Below are 12,830 nucleotides of genomic sequence, written 5' to 3'. Positions count from 1 at the left end.
AAGGGATCTTGTAATGTCCATTACCGCAAAATCAACTTCGTTAAGGTGCGAGTAACTCAGGCATAACTCGAATGGATGTGGGTTGCGTATATTGAGCTTCTAATGGTTATGGTTAGACACCGAAAGCAAAAAACTGCTGCTGTCCGAGCTATTGTATCAACAAAAAAACTCACCGAACGATACCCACGACATTGTGTGCAGCAAGGACCTGCGCCCGCGATTGCCGACCATCAGGGGAGATTGAACCCGCTCGCGAGGGGCTACGCCGCCGGAAAACGTCCCAGAAGCAGAACCTAAACCGCACCGCCGCCGCCTGTTGCCATCGCCGGAGCTGGTACGTTGTCGCGTCGAAGGTCACCGGTCGTCGAGCCCGCGTCATTGGGGGGGGGGGGCTGGTGTTTCACGAAAAGGATGGAATAGGGCTAGGGTTTTCCCCTAATTTCTCTTTTGTTTTAAAATAAAGAAGGCCCAACTTACCCAATTACTTTTGTTAAACAAAACAAGACCCATGAACAAAAAATTATAATCCTAGTCCCAACATCCCTAAGCTTAATTATCTCCCATAATAGAAATAAGTAACCGGCCCAACGACCCAGGACAATTGCCAAAGAAAGCAAACTCTTTGCTAAACAATAATAAAATACGTACATACAAGCCAATAACCCACAACAAATACCGCAGTAGCTCGAAATAAAATGAAATGGAACAATTAAATTAAATTAACATAATCTATAAGAATCCCCGAGACTCGAGGGTAATCTAACCTGAATGACGCGGGGCGTTACACTCCTACCCGTGAGAGCTCGTCCTTTGATCTGTATGGGTGAGAGTGGCCCGAGTTGCTGACTCAATATTCCTACCATTTTGGCGACGAGACTGAGTGGGAAGATGGGAACATAACTTCACAAGATGGAATTCACTTCTCCTTCACCTTCGTAGGGTATATGAGTGTTCTCTTAAATGGTGACTCCGGAACTTGAATAAAGGGCCTCACCCTCTCACTGGCCAGAGAGGAAGTTCCGACTACTGGTCGGACCATAACCGGGTTGTTCATTAGAGGAGTAGTGGTATTTAATAAATAAGATGTAACACAGGGGTAAAACGGTAATTTGACCCATCTGTGGTTACAAGCTCTTGCAAAGGATTGACTTGTCATTAATGGTCGTTAACCGTGGACATTGAAACATTCTGCAGTGAGAAAAGTGCAGATGCGGGTCTTTAGTGGAGTGACTCGTAGTCAACCAATGTTGATTAACTCGGTCGATGAGTTTAACCGATTAATCTCTTATCGTTGGAGCTTCTGATATGTAGGTTCATTAGGTCGCCTTGCTAGCTCACAACAGGTAAAACAAGGATTAAATTTTTGGAAAAAATTTGAAAGAGATTATATATGTATGTTGATACATTATAATATACATAGTTAATTGTAATTAAAACTATATATTATGAGAGAAATTATTTAAATGAGATTCAAATAAAATTATTATGAATATGATTCATATTACAACTATAGGTTATACGAGAGAAATGCTTTTAGAATAAGATTCTATTTCAATAATTAAGTGGTAATTATTTATTTAGTTCATATATATATAATTAATTAATTATTAATCTAATTAATAATTAATTAGTAAGATTAATTAATTGGTTATATATGTATGTATTAATTATTATAATTATTAATATTATTATAATATCAATATTAAAACACTCCCCTGCAAAATTGCAGGGGAGTGGGGAAGTTTAATGACGTGGGGTAACTCCCCACGTCATGTTAGTTGGTTTTGGGTTGTAGAAGAGTTCTGCAAGAAATAAAATCACAAAAAGAAACTTCCTAGGATTCTCTACAGTGCTCCCTCTCAATTCCTTCTTTTTTTCCAAATCAAAGCTCCCACAAGCGAGATTGTTGTTCCAAGAGGATAGTGGGAAGATTAGTGGTAGTGTTCGTTGGTGATTCCTTGAAGAACGGTTCTTCAAGAGTAAAGGGAAACTTTCCCCTGTAATTCAATTTTATGTTGTCGGTTCTTTTCCAAAAATTCAAGAACAAAGATCGTCGTTTCCGCTGGGGATTTACGTCCCATCAATAACCACTAAAACTTAAATCTAAAACATAATAACGAGTTCTACAACTAAGAAGGAATGAAATGAAGTTGAAAACGAACTTGGAAGGGATTATTTGAAGCTGAGGGAGAGGCTCCCTTTTATAGGCTCTTGAGTTGGTTGAATTCTTCATCTTTTAAGGTGGAAATGGGTTGAGATGTACCTAACAACCTCTTTTTGACTTGGACTCACGATTGTAGCTTGATTCAAACTTATAGGAAATGTCTTCTTTGCTCTTCATTAATCAAAACACACGTTTTGGTAAAGTTGGAAAAAAAGCTCCTAAATTGCACCAGGTGCAAATTTCTGCAGAATTGGAAAACTGTTATTTTCTTCGAACATTGACCATGTTTTCTCCTTTTTTTTTCCTAAAGTAGCATATATTGAAATTTATTAAGAAATGCTCTATGCATGTTCTACTTTAAGAATATGTAATTCTTTTTGGCAAATTATGATGGGAAAGGGTTCAAAATCGTGGTCAAACAGACCTACCGACACACATTTATGTCGTAAAAAGTCAACCCTAACACACCCCCTAACTTAGCCATTTGCTTGTCCTCAAGCAAAAAACAACAACAACAAATCCAAAACAATCAACATGCTTGAAAGATGAATGAGCCATAATCCAAAGATTCTAAGTAAATGAATCATATACGTCTCAGGAAGGACTCTTTTTTCACAAAATCGTGGACTGGCTACTAGCCCTTGAGCTTTTCCACACACTAACATCGGTTTCAAACCACAACCACTCATAGAAACTTGTTAAGTACCAACCCGACATAAAATGATGTCAATAATGGTTTTCACAAAGTCACCTTAATATGAAGGCTACTACTCCGCCAACAATTTAAAGAAAAAGAATGTCTATAGTGGGGACTCGAGAAAAAGTAAGTATCTTTTCTTGCCGCTCGTGTTTTTTTACCACTCTTATCTTTCTCTTTCATTTTTCTTTTCTTTCCCCCTCTTATTTTCTCTCATGACTCTTTTTTTTACTCATTTTTTCTTCTTTTGGACTCTTTTTTCATAATCATTTTTCAAAAAAAAAAAATTCTTACATGTGACTCTTTTTTGAATAACAGCCTTTTTTATTGCTTGCATTTTCTTTCTGACTCTTTTTTGACACACAAAAAACTTTTTCTTTCTAAAACAAAAGACATAAACTGTCCCCCCCCCCCCCCCCCCCCCCAAACATAAGGGAAAATAAGCATAACAGAGTTTTACAATCAAAACAAAAAGTGGAAAATGAATTATGGTTAAATCATAAAACTAGGAAATCTAACGTATTCAAGCCCTTAAGTATCGTCTTTGACATTATACAAAAACAAAGAACAAATGAAGCCTTTCCCTAAAAATATCAGCATGCTGAGAATTTAGAAAATATGCTATTGAAGAAGCGAATGACAAACTCGTATCGAGAACAAGGAAGCATGCAATGCTTGAACTTAATGCAGGAATACAACCAGCATACTCATTCCTAACAGCACAACAGCACAACATCCCAACAACTAACCTATAACTAAAACTAAGCTAAAAAACCTAACAAGCAAACTAAAAACACGAAAGTAATCTAAATAAACTAATGTACATGATCAATATCCAACACATCCAATATCAAACCAAACAGAGAGAGATACTCCCCTAGTCGTCATCATCATCATCTGAGCAACATCACCGGTAGGTCGGGAAGAAGATGGTAAATCGACCATAAGCTTATCGGGGAAAGATGGTGCTTCATCATTGTATAACTTCTTTAAGAACTCATATGTGGCATGTTAAATAGTCAAGAGAAGCTCGTACTTATGCTTTAACTTGTCATATTGCTCCCTAGTTGCCACTTCTCGGCTCTCGGGATCTGCAGCGGTAATGGGAGAGTCTTCCTCCCGAATAATCGAAATCCCCGAACTGTTCGTAGGGATGTGACTGACTTCTTGGGCGTTACTACATCTGCATCATCGGCCTCCACTCCCCCCTGCAAACATAACTTTGTTATTAATCCAGGAAAAGCAAGTGGACCTACCATTTTCTCCAAACAACTCCAAATCTCGTTCCTTATGAGTTCGCCAAAATTGAACCCAATGCCCTTCATCGGGATTTACACCATCATCGCCGTATTGCATTTAATGGAGGAATCGTGAGTAGTGAGGATCAACCTATTCTTCACCTCATACGTCCAAACCGTTGCTTATTCATTGATGTCAATGGGCTTTAGGGAAAGCTTCCTTATTGTTGAAACGGTCCATGTCTTGTGTGGTCTATAAATAAGTCTACATGCCTCTTCCACTTGCTCGTTTGATAGATGCACCACAACTTCATTACCTATAGCATTAAACTCATCTGACAAATCATAGTGAGTGTTAATTATGAGAGGCAAAAATTTTACCACTTTACCCCGTACTCTCACTACGTCTCCTCGGTTTGGGTTGATGGCAGCATAAAATTCCTTCACTAAGGCCTCTGATACACACGTAGTTGGGGAAAACAATGTCTCTCAACCATTCTCCACAAGCTGTCTCTTGTTATATTCTGGCACGAGCTCTTGTGCTTCATCAAAGCCCTTCCCAACTACAATCTCACGTGTTGCGAAGTCAAACTTTTTCACTTCCTATCTCACTATTTTTGCCTTGGACGGTGTTTGCTCAATAGAAGAGGCTCCTCGTCATTGCCCTCCTTAAGTGGCTCTTCTATGTCTCTTAGCCCCCTAGCCTTCTTGGCTTTTTTAGATGGACCAACCTTGACTTCTTTTTGGGTAGCCAAACACGCTACAGTGGCTCGGGTACGTGACGACAGGAATTTTCTTCTTGCATGTTTTCTTCACCACATTGGTCAAGCGTACTTCTTCCTCTGAGGTTTCTACAAAATTTTGGTCAGAAACATTCAAACTCGGTAAAGAAGGGGTCTTACCTATAGTAAAAGAGGAAGATGATTCCTCCATGGCCTCATTAGGGACATCCACAGGACCAGATGCTCCTCCTTGCTCTTGTATAGGGGACTCCACAACATCTTGCTGCGTCTCGTGCATTGGAGTTCGATTTCTCACTCATATTAAGTGATATCGTCATTTTCTTCTTCTTCCTTAAACTCATCTCCATGCACTTCTTAGGGTAATTCTGCAAGATCCACATTCTCTCCATCAAATTGCAGTCTTTCTTGTGCTTCCCCACTATTTCCATTGTCCTCCGATGGATCTTCTCCTATTGCTTCATTCAAAGCCACCAAAATTTAGCCAATTTTTTACGTTGTCCTTTCCTATTCTGAATCATCAAAAACTAAAAGCATTTTAGTCAATGTGAGATTTGGAAAAGTGTGAGATTAAATACCTTGTAGAGTGGTCGATGGATTATCCTGCAAAATTGCGCCAGGCCCAATTTTGCAATGAATTACGATAGTGGCCGAATCTGAATGCTCTAAGGGCTCTATGTCGTGTTCAAAATCACCACTAACCTGTTCTTGACCATCAACATCCATAGCAACAGTAGCGAAAGAGGGAGGAGGGATAAACAATTGCTCATAGTGTTTAATTCAAGTTGAATTTCTTCACTCATTCTCATCGAATTTTCCATAAACCTTTGCAATTATCCTAGTACAAATGCCCTCATTCTCTTTATCCATAATTTATTTATTCTTATTTTCAATGTCCACTCTCTGATTAAGTCAAGCAATTCTTTCATCTAACTCAGCACCTTTATCACTCACGGATTGATTTTTTTGAAGATAGACCCTGCTAAATTCTTCTCATTTCTTCTCACTATGTCATCCATCATTAACCCTAGCAACATGAGGTTCTAAATTTATGTTTTCATCATTTGCATTACCTATAGATAAGTTCTTTCTATGGTTCATTCTTAAAGTCTCCTTTAATTTCTTTCTTTGTTCCTTAGGATCAAAAACTTGCTTTTCATGATAAATTTAAGGAGGTTCAAGAGGAATCGTACCCGGTGGAGTCGACGACGACAATAACACCTTCTTCTTCCCTTTCTCTTTGTCGCATGGCTTAAAGGAGGAAGAGCCTTCCATGGTTCTTGAGCTTTTACCTCACGATCAACACAAAAATTCCTCCCTCAAACCCTAAGTGTGCTGAAAAAGAGAGGGAAGTGAGAGATTTTGGGATTCTTGAAGATTTGTTGAGAGAAAATTTGAAAACAAAGTGAGAGATTTGGGATGGAATCGCAAATGAGGGGTGTAGTGGACTTAGGACTTTTGTTTTATGTTTTAAAAGATTTTACAAACACATTAGGGTTTAGTAATGAATCTCTTTCTATTTAAAACTAACTCAAAACCCATATAAACATAACCCAAATAAAGCCCACGAAAGCCCTAATTAAATTTCGAAAATCCCCATTCTTCTCTTAAATTGCGCTGCGCAATTTTGACGAGGGTCAGATCTTGATCATGCAAAATTCAAATGCAACAACAAAAGTTAGATTTGAAATAAACGAAAAAGCCTTAAAGAAAATGTAAAATTTTTTTAAATAGAAGACAAAAAATATTTTACATAAAAATGCCCTCAACACTGACCGAGGGACTGTTCTTACTGTTTTTTCATGGATCTTCCAATAGTACAGAGGTTTGCCTCTGTCAATATGCTCACCAAATTATTTCTTGACTCAATGCCCATTTGCTTTAAAAAATTACCTTTCGAATCACTTAAATCCACAACTCCATGTGGATAAACACGTTCAACTACAAACGGACCCGACCATTTAGACTTATGCTTACCTGGAAACAATCTTAATCTAGAATTGAACAAAAAAACTGAGTCTCTAGGTTCTAAATTTTTATCCATTATTTTCTTATCGTGCCACTTTTTATTTTGTTCTTTATACATCTTAGCATTCTCAAAAGAAAACTAACGGAACTCATCCAACTACTCAAACTATAGCAATCTTGCTTCAGTTGTAGCAACATAATGAAAATTTAGCTTCTGCGTAGCCCACAATGCTCTATGTTCTAATTCTAGCGGAAGATGACATGCTTTACCAAAAACAATGTGATAAGAGCACATGCCTAATGGAGTTTTATAAGCTATTCTATAAGTCCACAAAGCATCATCAAGTTTAATAGCCCAGTCCTTCCTATTCACATTCACAAACTTCTCTAAAATCGAATTTATTGCCCTATTGGATATCTCTGCTAATCCATTAGTTTAATGTTGATAGGCAGTAAAAATCTTATGATTAGTGTTATACTTTTTTAACAAATCACTCACTGCTCTATTTAAAAAGTGTGTGCCCTCATTACTAATCAAGCACTTAGGTGTACCATATCTCTGTGAAAATAGAAACTACCTTAGCATCATTAGTTGGGGTGGCCAAAGCCTCAACCCATTTCGAAACATAGTCAACAGTCAAGAGAATGTAATTCTTATTGAATGAAGGCGGGAACGGACCCATGAAGTCGATGCTCCAAACATCGAACGACTTAACTTCTAAGATTGGATTTAAGGGGATCTAATGTTTCCATGTTAAGTTACCTAATCTTTGATAGCGGTCACAACTTTGAGCGAATATGTGAGCATCGCGAAATATGGATTGCCAAAAGAAACCACTTTGGATGATCTTCGTCGTAGTTTTATGTCCAACGAAATGTCTACCATATGGTGATTTGTGGCACACCTCCAGAATCTCTTTCTGCTCATGCTCCGCAACACACCTACAAAGAATATTGCCAGGTCTTAGTTTAAACAAGAAAGGTTCATCCCATCTATATAAGACCTAACATCATGAAAGAACTTCTTTATCTGGTGCTTTCTCACATCATGAGGAATTATATTGCTAACCAGATAGTTCGCATAATCAGCATACCAAGGGACTTCATAAATAGCTAACAGATTCTCATCCACAAAATGATATTTAATTTTCAAGTTATCATGTTGCAAAGAAGACTCTAGCCTAGACAAATGATCTGCTACTTGGTTTTCTGTTCGTTTTCTATCTCTTATCTCTAGATAAAACTCTTATAGCAATGTATCCATCTAATTAACCTAGGCTTGGCTTCCGTTGTAGGAAACAAGTATTTTAATGCAGAGTGATCCGTAAAAACTATCACCTTTGTCCCAGTCAAATATGAAAAAAATTTATCCAATGCGAAAACAACAGCTAAAAGCTCTTTCTCAGTCACAGTGTAGTTTAACTAACTACTATTCAAGGTCTTACTTGCATAATAAATAGGATGAAGAACTTTACCTTTTCGCTGACCTAAAATCGCACCCACTGCAAAATCACTTGCATCACACATTAGTTCAAATGGCAAATTTAAATCTTGTTCGATTATGATGGGTGCTGAACTAAGTGCATCTTTGAGTGTCTCAAACGCTTTCAAACAATTTTCATCAAAATCAAATGGTCGATCTACTTCTAACAACTGACACAAAGGTTTAGAAATTTTTGCAAAATCTTTTATAAAACGGCGGTAGAAACCTGCGTGTCCTAAGAAACTTCTAACATCTTTTACAGTAGTGGGAAGGGGTAGTTTGGCAATCAAGTCTATCTTAGCCCTGTCAACCTCAATGCCTTTTCCTGAAATTTTGTGACCTAAGACTTTACCTTCATGTACCATAAAATGACACTTCTCTCAATTAAGCAAAAGATCAGTCTCTTCACACCTTTTTAAAACATTCTCTAAATTTTCTAAACAAACTTCAAACGACTCACCAAACACAGAAAAATCATCCATAAATATTTCCTACTGTTCTTTCTACCATGTCAGAAAAAATAGTGGTCATGCATCTCTGGAAGGTGGCGGGAGCGTTACAAAGACCGAACAGCATCCTCCAGAACGCAAATGTCCTGTAGAGACACGTGAAATTGGTTTTTTTTTTGTCTACCGAAGCTATTGTAATCTGGTTGTAACCAGAATACCTATCTAGAAAGCAATAACACTCATTCCCTACAAGACGATCAAGCATTTGGTCATTAAAAGGAAGTGGAAAATGGTTTTTTCGAGTTACCTTATTTAGGCGACGGTAGTCCATGCACACTCTTCATCCAGTCACCATCCTTGTCGAGATCAACTCATTGTCATAGTTACTTATTACCATCATACCACCCTTCTTGGGAACACATTGAACTGAGTTAACCTAGCTGCTATTTCAAATAAGGTAGATCACCCAGGCTTCAAACCATTTTATTATCTCCTTTTTGACCACCTCTTTTATTTTGTGGTTGAGCCTCCTTTGGCTCTCCATAGAATAGGTGACTCCTTATTCTAGGATGATTTTGAGCATGCAAAAAGTAGGGCGAATTTCTCTTATGTTCGCTATGGTCCATCCAATAGCCCTCTTGTACTTAGATAAAATTTGCAAAAGCAAAGAATCATGTTCATTAGTCAAATACGAAGAAATGATAACCGGCAAAGTATCATTTAAACCCAAATAAGCATATTTTAAATCAGAGGGTTGGGGCTTCTTCTCCAGTTCTGGAGGTTCAATGATGGAAGGTTGCAAGACTTTTAAATCAGATAGTGTTGGCTACAAAAACTCGAAATGCTAAAAATGTTTCAAAATTGTGCCAGACGCAATTTTTGCTTTTTGTTCTGCGGCATCGAAATCTGCTTTTAAGTCTTCCACAATCATTTGCTGAGGTTCCTCCAATGTTGCCCCTATTGCAAAGCACTCCTCAATTTGATCCGAGAGATGCATTGCATCTAAGTCATTGAAGGTGACTTCCTCATCATTAACCTTCATAGTGATCTCTCTTTTCCTAACGTAGAATACTGTGTCTTCAGTTGCTAAAAAGGGCCTCCGAAGATTGATCGGCACCTCAAGATCTACTTCACAATCTAGAATTATGAAATCAGCGGGAAAAGTAAATTTATCGACCTTAACAAGCATATCATCTATTTTCCTTTTTGGCTTCTTTATGGACCTATCCGCTAGTTGCAAAGTCACAATAGTGGGGCGAGCTGCGCCTATATTTAACTCTTTAAGGACTGAAAGAGGCATAAGATTAATGCTTGTCCCTAAGTCACACAATGCTCTCTCTAGATTTTTACTTCCCATCGAACAAGGGATAGTAAAACTACTTGTATCCTTACACATAACAAGCAATGGATTCCCTAGAGCATGACTACTGCACTTTGTTAGGGGTACCATCTCATGGTCTCCTACCTTCTTACGCTTAGAAATGATATCTTTCAAAAACTTGGTGTAGTTAGGCATTTGTGCTAAGGCATATATGAGAAGTATATTTATATGCAGCTGTTTTAGAATCTAAAAAAACTACCTAAAATTAATATCCTGATTTTTCTTATCTAATCATTGGGGGAAAGGTAGATCTTAACGTTACATACCTGCGGAGTAGTGCAAGGCACTACTTGCGTACCTTTGTCAGGCTTTTTACCTTTCTCTTATGAACTTATAGGTTCTGCTTTCTCTTCTAGTTGTGGAGTGGAGGTGGATGCAGAAATAGGTGTAGCCACATCGATTCCTTCATCTGGAAGTGAGGGTCCATCATAACTTAGTCCGCTTCTTTTGATGACCGCCTGACATTGCTCTTTACCCTTACGATCTCGCTTTGGATTCTCTGTGTGACCTAGCAGTGTACCTTGTGGTCTAGATTTTAGGTCCTTCGCTATCTGCATAATAAATAGGATCAAGAACTTTACCTTTTCGCTGACCTAACATCGCACCCACTGCAAAATCACTTGCATCACACATTAGTTCAAATGGCAAATTTAAATCTTGTTCAATTATGATGGGTGTTGAACTAAGTGCATCCTCAAGTGTCTCAAAAGCTTTCAAACAATTTTCATCAAAATCAAAGGGTCGATCTACTCCTAACAACTGACACAAAGGTGTAGAAATTTTCGCAAAATCTTTTATAAAACGGAGGTAGAAACCTGCGTGTCCTAAGAAACTTCTAACATCTTTTAGAGTAATGGGAAGGGGTTGTTTGGCAATCAAGTCTATCTTAGCCCTGTCGACCTCAATTCCTTTTCCTGAAATTATGTGACCTAAGACTTTACCTTTATGTACCATAAAATGGCATTTCTCTCAATTAAACACAAGATTAGTCTCTTCACACCTTTTTAAAACATTGTCTAAATTTTCTAAACAAACTTCAAAAGACTCGTCAAACACAGAAAAATCATCCATAAATATTTCCTACTGTTCTCTCTACCATGTCAGAAAAAATAGCCGTCATGCATCTCTGAAAGGTGGCGGGAACGTTACAAAGACCGAACAGCATCCTCCGGAACGCAAATGTCCTGTACAGACACGTGAAATTGGTCTTTTTTGGTCTTCCGAAGCTATTATAATCTGGTTGTAACCAGAATACCCATCTAGAAAGCAATAACACTCCTTCCCTACAAGACGATCAAGCATTTGGTCATTAAAAGGAAGTGGAAAATGGTTTTTTCGAGATACCTTATTTAGGCGACGGTAGTCCATGCACACTCTCCAACCAGTCACCATCCTTGTCGAGATCAACTGATTGTCATAGTTACTTATTACCATCATACCACCCTTCTTGGGAACACATTGAACCGGGTTAACCCAGCTACTATCTGAAATAGGGTAGATCACCGAGGCGTCAAACCATTTTATTATCTCCTTTTTGACCACCTCTTTTATTTTGTGGTTGAGCATCCTTTGGCTCTCCATAGAATAGGTTACTCCTTATTCTAGGATGATTTTGTGCATGAAAAAAGTAGGGCGAATTTCTCTTATGTCCGCTATGGTCCATCAAATAGCGCTCTTGTACTTAGATAAAACCTGTAAAAGCAAAGAATCATGTTCATCAGTCAAATACGAAGAAATGATAACCGGCAAAGTATCATTTAAACCTAAATAAGCATATTTTAAATGAGAGGGTTGGGGCTTCTTCTCCAGTTCTGGAAGATCAATGATGGAAGGTTGCAAGACTTTTAAGTCAGATAATGTTGGCTACAAAAACTCGAAATGCTAAAAATGTTTCAAAATTGTGCCAGGCGCAATTTTTGCTTTTTCTTCTACGGCATTGAAATCTGCGTATAAGTCTTCCTCAATCATTTGCTGAGGTTCCTCCAATGTTGCCCCTATTGGAAAGCACTCCTCAACTTGATCCGAGAGATGCATTGCATCTAGGACATTGAAGGTGACTTCCTCATCATTGACCTCCATAGTGATCTCTCTTTTCCTAACATAAAGTACTGTGGAGTGGAGGTATTCTGGCACTACTTGCTTACCTTTGTCAGTCTTATTACCTTTCTCTTCGGAACTTACAGGTTCTGCTTTCTCTTCTAGTTGTGGAGTGGAGGTGGATGCAGAAATAGGTGTAGCCACATCGATTCCTTCATCTGGAAGTGAGGGTCCATCATAACTTAGTCCGCTTCTTGTGATGACCGCCTTACATTGCTCTTTACCCTCAGATCTCTCTTTGGATTCTCTGTGTGACCTAGCAGTGTACCTTGTGGTCTAGATTTTAGGTCCTTCGCTATCTGCCCCACTTGCATCTCTAAGTTTCTCATCGCAGCATCAGTCCTTCCATGTATTCTTTTATCAGGGCCTTGAAACTTTTGTTGTTACCACTTTGTTGAGTGTTATTTTGAGCTCTTTGTTGATTATATTGTTGTGGCGGCAACGCGGGTTGAGTAGGAAAGCCAGTAGGAGTGTAGTTTTGCTTGTATTGTTGAGTGGGTGCTTGTGCCTTGCTACTTGCTCCTCCTTCGTTACTCCAAGAGAAGTTTGGATGGTGCCTCCATCCAAGAGTTGTAGGTATTTCAATATGGATTGAAATTTCTTTGGGCACCTT

General features: G+C 38.4%; 1 protein-coding gene across 1 annotated transcript; it reads right to left on the bottom strand.

Moving 5' to 3' along the window:
- Positions 1-9,583: 9,583 nt before the first annotated feature.
- On the bottom strand, positions 9,584-10,255 carry LOC148213073 (uncharacterized). The gene has a single exon (XM_088120153.1). The coding sequence runs from the start codon at positions 10,253-10,255 to the stop codon at positions 9,584-9,586; it is 672 nt and encodes a 223-aa protein (XP_087976279.1).
- Positions 10,256-12,830: the final 2,575 nt, after the last annotated feature.

The sequence above is a fragment of the Momordica charantia genome, assembly GCF_013281855.1.
Source record: "Momordica charantia cultivar OHB3-1 chromosome 1 unlocalized genomic scaffold, Mcharantia_2.0 BLBB01000001.1, whole genome shotgun sequence".
NCBI lineage: Eukaryota > Viridiplantae > Streptophyta > Magnoliopsida > Cucurbitales > Cucurbitaceae > Momordica > Momordica charantia.
Note: the sequence above shows the minus strand (reverse complement) of the source record. Positions and strands in the feature narration are given on the sequence as shown.

Bases quoted from the DNA above. Each gene is read 5' to 3' on its own strand.
- LOC148213073 (XM_088120153.1), bottom strand. From the start codon at position 10,255: ATGCCTAACTACACCAAGTTTTTGAAAGATATCATTTCTAAGCGTAAG.